The 11,239-nt window shown below is 38.3% G+C and overlaps 1 protein-coding gene across 1 annotated transcript in view; it reads left to right on the top strand.

The window, feature by feature from the left end:
* The window catches only part of ICOS (inducible T cell costimulator), a 29,102-nt gene continuing 17,863 nt past the window's right edge, over positions 1–11,239 (top strand). The window contains exons 1-2 of the mRNA XM_058300308.2: positions 1–109; positions 5,071–5,210. Of these exons, the coding sequence (XP_058156291.1) occupies positions 5,153–5,210 (58 nt within the window). The 5' untranslated portion in view covers positions 1–109; positions 5,071–5,152. The remainder of the gene's footprint in view (positions 110–5,070; positions 5,211–11,239) is intronic.

Raw genomic sequence — 11,239 nt, 5'->3', positions numbered from 1 at the left:
AGACCTGTAAGATCCCTAATCTAGAAGCAAGTATGTATGAGTTCTGGTTCTGACTTTGGCCTGGTTATTTAACTTCTCTGAGACTCAGAGTTCCTCTCCTACAAAACAGGTGTGTTAGTAAGTGTTTTGCCCAAGTCATTAGTTTTTTAACACATAATCTATGTGTGGGTGCCATTAAACTCTACCATGCCATGCAAATGTGAATTAATACATTTTCTGTCTTCTACCATCTCTTTTACCTGCCTTAGTCACCACAGCATTCTGGTCTGTCTTTTGCTTTTTATCACTCCACATACTCCATCAAACTTTTCAGCCACCCCTGATTTTTCTTGACTTATCTTGAGCTCAAAATACCCATTTACCTGTCTGGTTATCATTTCTGACTTAATTTTCTGCCAAGCCTCACTAGTCTTTGAGAGATCCTCACCCCTCTTTTCAAGAGCTAGGGTTTAGCCCTTGAGACTGGGGGATAATCTCTTGTTGCATGTTAATTTCTTATAGTTAACAAAAACTCCTCAAAACATGAAATAATGACTAAGAAATAAAGGCAGACATTGATACAAAGTGTGAGATTAGTTTTATATATGAACATTTTCATAACACTCATAACTGCATCTTTAAAGACTTAATTTGACTTTTAAAATAAAACTGCTCATGGAAATCTATTAAGACCAGGCTTTTGGATGCTCTTAGGATTCTGCAGAAGTGACATAGAGGTTTGGACCCTCAATACTGTATTGAATCAAAATTCCAATGGAATTTGAAGGTGAAAGTTTGGTTAGGTAGAACTTATAAAAATTTGACAATGATTCTCAAGTTGATTTGGAAACATAATTAGGTGAAAATGGATTTTTTAAAAGAAAAATAAGGCAGGGGCCTTGCCTGGCTGTGATTTAAAGTTCATTATTAAACAATGATAATTCAGTCACTATGGACATTTGTGCTTTATATATTCTGCTTCTTCTTGTATTGGATAATTTCATAAAACTCTTAAGAAAGAAAAAAAAAATCTCACAGACAAATTGTGTTTTCTTAGGTCTGTTATGAGAATGACTAATGGTCATAGGAGAAAACTTCGAAAGTGTAGAAAAGCACAAAGGAAAATAATTATTTGTAATGTTAACCAATTAATACTTTGGTGCCTATCCTACTTTTTTCCACTTATAGTTCCTATATATTTTTCCTCTATCAATTTTATATATAAATTTAAACAGTAAGCTCATACATAGGCAATATTTGCTTTTTCCACTTAACAGATCCCATGCATTTTCTTAACATTCCATGAAGTCCTTGACTTGTACCTCTGGCAATTACACTTTTGACAGTATTGGACTCTACTGAATGCTTTCTTTCCTTGACCTAGATGAGGAACATTTATTTTTCTCCTTATAAAGAAGAAGCTGAATTTTATTTTATACCAGTAGGTGTCATCCATTCACACAAAGCACAACCAAAGAATTCTAACCCTATTTGACTAGATCTCTGTTATTGCTTGATTGGTATTTTGAGCAGTAGCAGTATTGTTGGAATGATGCTGATTATTTTGATGTGTAGTTTGGGGTATGACTGAATATTCTTTTGTTTGATTATTAGGGATGGGCAAATGTTCAGGTAAAATAAGAATCAAGGTGATGATTATGTCTCAAATTAATTTCAATGTGAAATATGAACACATTTTGATAATTTTCTACTTTCATACTGTGACTCAAAGAGCAAAGTACTAATTGGTGATCATTCCTAAGGCTACATGGCTCCTTCAGAAGTAAAGGATTCTTAGACCCCTTATTCATTCTCTCATTCATTCATTCTCCATTCAACAAATTGCTCTGGAGCATCTACTTTGTTGCAGACACTGTGCTAGGCATTGCAGCTATGGGTGTAAAGAAGGCATCGTCAGTCCTTGCTCTGATGTCGCTCACAGTCCAGTAGGCACTGCAAGAAAGCACACAGACCATTACAGGGGTATGAGGTCCAGGATGGGGACCATGGGGAGTACTTTGGAGTGATGCAGAAGACCCACCTAATGGACACTGGTTATTGGGATGGTTGGTAGTGAAAGGTCAAGGAAATCTTTGATGGACTGATGTGTATACAAAGGCCTGAAGTATGGTGAAGTTTCTGCAGAAGGGAAGGGAGGCTATGATGGTGAGGAGAGGAAGTAGGGAAGAAGAGAGGTCTTGGCTATAGGAAGGCTTGGAGGGAGAGTTAGCATGCAGAGTTTGGAAAATGCCACATCATTCAATATGGCAGAAGTATTTGGTGCAGGAGGAAGAAAAAACTATTGGGATGCAAGATGAGGCTGAATCTGTTAGGAGGAGCCTGTCCAAAAGGGTTTGGTAAGGACTTTGGGCTTTATCTATGGCAGATGGGAAGCCATAATACAGATAGGTTATATTTACTACTACCAAAACTACTCTGGTTCTAGTGTAGGGACAGGTTGAACTGGGACAAAAGTGGAGACAAAAAGACCAGAGAGGAGGCTGTCCAGGAGATGGATGATGGCTAAAGGCTTGATCTATGCAAGTTACCCTGGCAATCACAGGAAGAAAAAAGATTTAGGAGACATCTAGGAAGTAGAATAATTAGAGCTTATTGGTAATTATTGGGTAAAGAAGGGCTGATACCCAGGTTCCTGGCTGGATAAGTGGGTGGAGTGTGGATTCACTCAATGAAATAGGGCACTTAGGAGGGGAAGCAATTTTGGTTGGGAAGAACACTTCTCTTTCAGTGGTTTTTTGGTTGGGAAGAACATTTCTCTTTCAATACTTTTGGGGTGCTTTAAAACCCCATTGTTTGGAATCAATGGCCCACATTGTGCTAGCTCTTAAACATACCCAAATGTTACTTTCAGAAGGTTTCTCACCTGTGGATATCAGAAAAGCAAGAATACAGCATTATGAACTCCGGTGTCTACAAGGAAAGAAATAATAAACATTCCACTTTTACTGTCATAAACTTTCCATTCACCACTCTTACCCCAGGCGTCTGCACACACAAATCAGAAGTCTCTTGAGTCATGGAATTAAAAGTGAAAAAATAAAAGCAAACAAAAAGGGCTTCCTGTGGGGTGAGTGGAAATTTTTGCCTAGTTTATTTTCCAGGTGTATGAAAAGTTGTTCTGAATATCTAAAGCCGCAAGTAATTGTATTCTTCACTGAGATTTTTGAGAAGCTGCAGGCATGGGAAGTATCACATATAGGGGTTTTTGACATGACGTACCATTTATGTAGAAGCAAGTCCTGCTCCATTGTAAGATCTGTTGTGAACAGATGTCCTACAAACAGAAGCATTTGGTTGGGAGAAAGCAAACCAATTCAAATAAGATGAATACACATATATTCAGTTGAACTAAAGCTGAATTCCACCATAACTTGGGCAACTTTTTTTCTCCCTAAGGTGGAATATTGCATCTAAATTTTGTTAGAATTTTCTTTTCTTTTTTTGCCTTAAAGTATTCTAGAACTTCATCTAGGACCTAAGTACCTTTTCTCTACCAAAACATGAGGCCCAAAAGGGATGTTACAAGCAATAGCTGGCTGGATAAGTGAAGCCTGGCATGTCAGTATAGTGTGGTAATTAAAAGTGTCAATTTTGGAGTTTCATTGTCTGGGTTTGACTTGGTTCTGTCACTTATCATCTGTGTGACCCTTGGCAAGTTATTTATTCTCTCTAATTCTCAGTTTCTTCATTGATGAAGTGGGAATAATAATGGGATTGGCCTCACAGAGTTGTCAGGAGAAATGAATGGGATAATTCATGTGAACCCCAGTGCATGGTATATACTATGTACTCAATTATTATATAAATTATTAGGCTCATGCCCTGTGTCTTCCTCTTGTAACAGCAGCTGAGCTCTAGAATTCATGTCAGCTTTTACAAATGAAGACTTAGGTACAGAACTAGGTCACAACTAAGAAAAAGTCGATTATTCACCAAGCCCATTTTATTGCTGGCAAAGGACTGTAGCACAAGAGTGGGTCTGGGGCATCTCCTCCAGATGCTGGGAAAGGGTGAATGAAGGGAAGGGAAAGGAAGTAAATCAGAGTAGCAGTTTCTCAGGGGTTCTGGATGCCCAGTATTTATTGTTCAGGCCAGTTCAGCCCTAAATAACTTCCTTTGCACCCATTGCTGAGGTCCAGGAGTCCTAAATAAGCTTCCGAGAGGAATTTCGAGCAGCTTGGGGAAATCACAGAAGAATCAGCCTCCTGCCTTGCCTTTCAATCCCCCTAACTCTGGTCCAATATCCATAATTGCTGTGCTATTGCTCCAAAACTGGATTCTACATTAGAATCTGTTCTTTTTTGACTAACACCGTAGTTATCCTGCCCAACCTTTGATTTTAGCTTCTCACCTGGATGCCAACTCTGCAGGCTGGGAGTTGGTCCCATCCTGCCACTCCTCAGAAGCCCAGTATGGTTTTGGCGTATATTAAAACATATAATAATTTACAATAATTTGTATTTATACAGTAATTTATTATCTGCTCTATTTTCCTGCAGGGATAGAGAGGTCATGGGTAGGTTTTTCAACTTTCTTGCTTTCGTATGAGGCAATAGGTAGAGGAATCTGGTTTCATAGATCCTGTTATGATATGCAGGCAGAGTTTAGGTTAGTTTAAAACTGATCCCAAACCTTGGAAAATTATAATCTACAATGGGTAGCATATCTATGTTTCTCCTCTTTCAATTTTCATTTCAATTTCTGTAATAATTTCCTTTATTTCTTGTCCTCTTCCAAAGAAGCTTAAGAACAAAAAAGCTTAAGAAGTGTTAAAATGTATGTGATACTTATCATGTGGGTATATTCAGATTGTGTTATCTCCAATAACTATTGAGAGAAGTAGAGCAGTTCTGAAAAGAACAGACATTGTCTATTTAACTTATTTTATTGAAACCAGAATGAAGGTAAAGTTTCCTCTGTTTTCAAAACCATCCATAATCCATGGATTAAATGCTTAACACCCATGAACAATAATGCCTGCCAGGTGGCCATTAACATGGAATAAGAGATGCCTCTTTGACTTGATGGTGTGATACTACTCCACCCCCACAAAACCCACTTCCTTTCCAGCAAATAGAAAACAACTGAGAACGTGAATTTACTGTCAGCTTCGAACACTGAAGGAGGGGGATTCTATACGTTTCTGGCCAACATGAAGTTAAACATCTGGTATTTCTTTCTCTTCTGTTTCCAAGTTGAAGTTCTAAAAGGTAAGTGGCCAATTGACTATTTCTTGTAGAATTGTACTTCAAGTGAACATTCAGAAAAATAAAAGGTAGAAAAATCAGGCATCAAATAAGAAGTGGTGTTGCTTATGTTTTTGAAAGTAGAACAAGTGAAGAAGAGCCCAAGCACATGGCTAAGGGCACAGCCACCTGCTGTTAATGTTATGGGCAGCGAGTTTGCATTGCTGCCTTTGATACTGTGTTTGAAGACAGAAAAAAATGTTTTATCAGACCGTTAAATTTTTAATCTACCTCTTTGGATTTACCTGCCAGTGGATAAAGCAAAAGAGTGGCTTACTATTATTCTCAGAGAAAGATGAAAGGCAAAATGACTTGTGTCAACAAAATGAAAATTAAATAGACTTGGCATTTGGGCTGTAAATTCTTTCTGTGGAAGAATACAGAATAGAAGGGCTTTGAAAAGAAGGATTTTGATTTTGATCTTATCTGGGTGGTTGTCAGAAATGCCCAAGCTGCTGCAGAGTTTTTATTGACACTAGGTATCAAGGTTGCCTCAAAAGGCCAAGGAGGAATGGATGATGTGAGCACTTTGCAGGCTGTGGTAGACATTTAAAAGCAACCTGGAGTCCTCGATTCTTTCTCTTGGGTGGTATAAATTGAACTCTATCCAAACAATTTAAACAATGTTACCTACAGTTTAAACTAATGTGAGCCTTTCTGCTGATTTTTGTTCTGTACATATTTATATTACTTTTATTTTTTCTTTAACCCTGAGCCATGTTCTTGAGGCTGGGAAAAGAAAACTGAAATTTTGTTAAATGGGGAAGTTCTATTAATGCTAAAACTGAAGGCAGAATATTTAAGAGGTATAATCTCACCTACAAATAAATTTCATAGTGGTGCAAAGAAATAGACTTTATTTTTCTCTTTAAAAGTTTAAGAAAAAAAGCAGACTGATCTAATGCTTGATTTTGTGATAACTCAAGGTGACTAAAAAGCTCTTAAGTAAAGAGGATTTAGGGCCTAGTGTAATGAGTTGTTAAGGGCAGTTCTTTTTTTTATTTTTTTTAAAGATTTATTTTATTTATTTCTCTCCCCTTTGCTCCTGCTGTCTGCTCTCTGTGTCCATTCACTGTGTCTTCTTCTGTGTCTGCTTGCATGGTTGTCATGCAGCACCAGGAAACTGTGTCACTTTTTTGTTGCGTCATCTTGCTGCGTCAGCTCTCCATGTGTGCAGCACCACTCCTGGGCAGGCTGTGCATCTTTTGTGCGGGGCGGCTCTCCTTGCAGGGCATGCTCCTTGTGCATGGGGCACCCCTGCATGGCATGGCACTCCTTGCGAGCGGCAGGACTGCATGTGGTCCAGCTCACTGTGTGGGTCAGGAGGCCCTGGGTATCGAACCCTGGACCCTCCATATGGTAGGTGGATGCTCTATCAGTTGTGTTACTACCTCTTCCTAAGGACAGTTCTAAGCTACTGAAGTCCCATGCTTTACTATGCCTTTTCTACAACTTAAAGAAATCCATTAGCATCATGAATGTGCTTCTGAATTAATATCCATTCATTTCTTCATGCATTCAAGCATCACTGAGCACCTTCCATGCAGGATGCACTGTGCTAGCCACTATACTTACAATGATAAGCAAACCCAGGTCAGTTCTTGCTCTCGGGAAGCTAACTGAATGGTTAGGAGAGGAACAATAATAAAAATAATTTCATGAATTGATGATAATTACAATCTGAACACAGTTCTATGAGAGAATGTAACAAAGGAGACGGAATAGACTTGGTTTGTATGGAAGTGAGAGTGGGGAGGGAATTCATTGAAGGTTTTCCTGTGGAAGTGACACTTGAGTTGACCTTTGAAGGATAAGTAGGAATAAATGGGAAGAATAGGATGTGGGAGGGGGATAACATTCCATGCCATGTGAAGAGCAAGTGCGAAGGGCCTGTGGCAGAGGGGAAGAGAGGTAAGATCAAGCAATAGGAGGAAGGCAGAGATATGCCTGACCATAGAGAGGGATGGGCTTGGGGTAGTGCAAGTTGAGACTGAAAAGGGAAGTTGGGGCCAGACCACTGAAAGCATCTAGACTATGTTAAGAAGTTTGGCTTTTTCTTCTAAGAATGTTGGGACAAATCATCAAAGTTTTTTTGTTTGTTTGTTTTTCCTACTCCTAGCAAACATCCTAAATATGTCAACCCCATTTGGGTGGTTATGGTGCTATAACTTGTGTTCAGATATTTGAATTAGCAATGGGTATGATTTCTGTGGAATGATAGGTCCAGTCTAGGTTGGTTGTTTCTAGTCACCAAACTAAAGGATAATGAATAAACTGTACTCCTAGAATCTTGGACACCAAATGAATAAAACCAATGTTCACTCCCGTCACACAGAAAATGCCATGTAGTATGTTGTTTCACTGTTTGACAAATGGCAAAACAGAGGCATGAATGGCTAAATAGTGGTCATAAATGAAAATACCACTGCAATGTGTTTACCCTGCAACCATTTTAAATACTCAAACACAAAGTAAAGAGCCAGACTGAAGTTATGTGAGAACTTCCAGGTTCTTCTCTTTGCCCTAATGTTTAATCCTCCTCACTATGTATACATTCTCATTCCACAAGAGATAGGTATTATTAGCTTCAGTTAATGTTTGAAGAATATCAGATGGGATTTGTTACTGTGATTTGTTACACAGTAATTAGTGACAGAACCAAGATGAGATCTCAAATGTGTCTGGCTCCACATTCTTTCTACATCATGTTGAAATAGCAGAGACACAACGTAATCCCAAAGGAGAGACACTCTGATCAATTTTATTTGGTTTGTGAGTTAAGAAGGTTGGAAAACTTGGTGATTCCCTATTTTCTATTTATCTCAATGGGAAATTTAACACAATCTGGTTCGTTTAATGATTCTGGAATGATCGGAAGCTGGGAAAAATATGAATCTGTACTGCATTTAGAAGACCCTCCTTCGAGACCTTATAGCCAATGGGGACCCAGAGGGTGACCTGATGAATTCTGGTTTTAGACAGATGACTCTGAATGCAGTGTGGAGAATGTACTGGGGTAGGAACGACTGATGTGAGATGGTCATTAATATTATTGCTCATGTCTCATGATGAATTCTGGAAGAAACTGGAAGAATACCACTCTCTGTCCACTTTGAGCCTTGCTCTGTCACTGAGGCACTGAAGCAATGACTCCCAAATTCCACCATCTCAGAGAAAACAGCCCCTTAGTGTGTCATCTACTTGCTTCTCCCCAAGAGCACAGAGCGAAGTCTGTGGAGCTGAGCTGAGCTGTGGGCTCCTCCTCACCATCGCAGGCCCCTGTATAAATGTTGTTTCCTGGCAGTACCTGCTTCCAGGACTCATGCTAGATTTTAAAAAATCCAGATCTTTTGATAGATGAATTCAAGTCATTCCCACCAAGTATGGTAATTCTATATTTGGTGTTATTCCTTGTATATTATTTGTTTTCCTTTGTTTTATCCTCATTTCGCTTTCCTTTTTTTCTAGATTGATGACGATTCTTTTAACTCCCCTTGTTGCCTCTGGTTCCTTTGAAGCTTGACTACACTTTTTAATGTACTAAGATGCTATGCTTGGGTTTTGCTGAAATAATCTAAAGCATGTATTTCCTGATCATTACTAAGTTTCCTCTTAGAATATTTCTCTTCTGTTTCAAGAACTCTTTCTTGACACTTAAATTACGTATTTCCAGTGATGGCCCCATTCTCTCCTTTCGCTCCTGTCTTGAAGTCTCTGATCACAGCCAATGATAATTGGATCAGAAGACTTCTTCAGACACCCCTAATTCTCCGAATTCTTTCATAGGGAAAGCTGTCTTTCTTGTACTCTAATGAATGACTGATACATTTTCTGGGAAAAGGATTCCACATTGCAGTCTTTCTCTTTGTCTGTGAATATTCAGCCATTGCCTACTGACTTCCAGGCTTGTGAATAACTTGTTCTTTGCTAATCTGAATCTCATTCATTTATAAGCAACTTCCCTCCCCCTCTCTCTCTCTATCTGTAGAATCTTGTAAATTATTCATTTCAATATTGGAATTCAGGAATTTTAACAGAACATGTCTAGCTCTGTCTCTGTGTCTGTATCTGTGTGTGTGTTTATTAAAATTGTTTGGGACTGGGTGAGCCATTTCAATCTGGAAGTTTGTGATTTTTTCTTTTGTTTCGGGGTCATTCTTTCCCAGTGTTTGTTTAATCATATCTTTTATTCTTTCTTTCCTGTTTCACTCTTTCTAGAAATTTTTAATTTTCTCATGTAAGATCTTGAGTCACTTATATTTTCATCATGAGTGAATAAAATAGTTTTCATTACCACAAACCCTCAGATGAAATGGAATATTATAGTTTTTAGATTACTAATACCATATTCCAATTTCTTGTTAGAAATAAAATGTAGGTGTACCAGGAAGATCTAAAGTCACATCTTGGCTTTGCTTGCTAGAAGATCCATAGCCTTGTTTGAGTTATTAAAAGAACAACAACACAAAACAACTACCTCAGTATTCACAGTTGTAAACTGAGCAGAACCCACAACTTATGCTACCTCCCTACCCTGAAATATTGAGTTTTATATAGAGAAAATGATTTATTTGGGGCTTGCAAACTTTTAAAATAAATATTTTTTAATTCCTCATAGCCTGATGAAAGAAAAGGACACATTTTCTCCATAAATGGCATCTCTGTTCTACTGTTCTAAGAAATTGAATCTTTCAAACGGCATTTTTGGTCACTCTAAATAAAATAAGAATTTTGGCATTTGAAAGCTTCTGATAAAATCCAAAATTATATTTTGTGTAGAATATGTATGTAGAGGATATGTAACACAAATTGAAGCTGTTAGTCAAAAGATGATTCCAGAGATTATGCTTAGGTGTTTCAGGAGGATCTCATGAACTGCCACGGGAAACAGTGCCTCAAGCACAGGGGCTCCTGAGGGCTCTAGGGACATCTAGATACTATAGGCAGTGCAGACAATCCCAGGAATTTGGCATCCTGTCAGTGGGCCTTACCTTGGAATATATTTTCTCCAATGTCACAAAGTTAGACTCATTTATAATTTCCCTACACATGGCTCTTCTGCCCCTTTTATTTGAACCTATAATAGTACTATATTTGTTAAATATATGTCCAAGAGACTTAAATCTTCGGTCTGTTCATATGCCAGTTGAGTCCTGAATCTCAGCAAAGTTAACAATACCTTCTCTCCAGTTCACTGGACTTGCCCAGGACAACTAACAAAAGGATGACGATGGAAAATGCCCATCTCCAAAAGCAGAGAGTATCTACAACTGCAAGCAAGACACTTCATCCATCTGCCCCATAGGCTCTAAGTTCCCTCTCAATCAGAAACACAGTGGGCATCACCATCCTAAAATCTTCAAGATTGAAGAATGAACAAACATAAGCAGAGAATGCAACTAGGGGCTAAAGTAGACTTCTTATTCTTGTAGTGGAAGAACTTGTAACATTGATATAAAGGCAGTGGTTACCAGAGGTTCTGAGGGGAGGGAGAGGATAGAATAGATACAACATAGAGCATTTTGGGGACACTGGAATTGTTTTGTGTGACATTGCAATGATGGATACAGGCCATTACACATTTTGTCAAAACCTGTAATACTGTGTGGTGCAACGTGTAAACCATAATGTAATCTATAGACAATGGTTAGTAGCAGTGCATCAATATCTGTTCATCAATTGTAACAAATGTACCACACTAATGAAAGATGTTGTTAATGGGGAAAAGTTTGGGAGGGGAAAAGGATGGGGTATATGGGAATCCTCCTATATTTTCGAATTAACATTTATGTACTCTAAAGCTACTTTTTTAAAAAGATGATTTTTTTCTTTCACTGAATTTACCCATAAGGTTGATCAGGCAAAGACAAAGATTTGCAAGTTTGGACAGAGTCAGAAATTGGGGATATGGATCTTCTCTGGGTCATGCATGGCATACTGATGCTTACATCTTTGCTTGAGGAAAAGCTGAGAAGAAATAGGTTGTCCCGAAA

The sequence above is a fragment of the Dasypus novemcinctus genome, chromosome 7 (genome assembly GCF_030445035.2).
Source record: "Dasypus novemcinctus isolate mDasNov1 chromosome 7, mDasNov1.1.hap2, whole genome shotgun sequence".
In the NCBI taxonomy this organism is placed as follows: Eukaryota; Metazoa; Chordata; class Mammalia; order Cingulata; family Dasypodidae; genus Dasypus; species Dasypus novemcinctus.
Note: the sequence above shows the minus strand (reverse complement) of the source record. Positions and strands in the feature narration are given on the sequence as shown.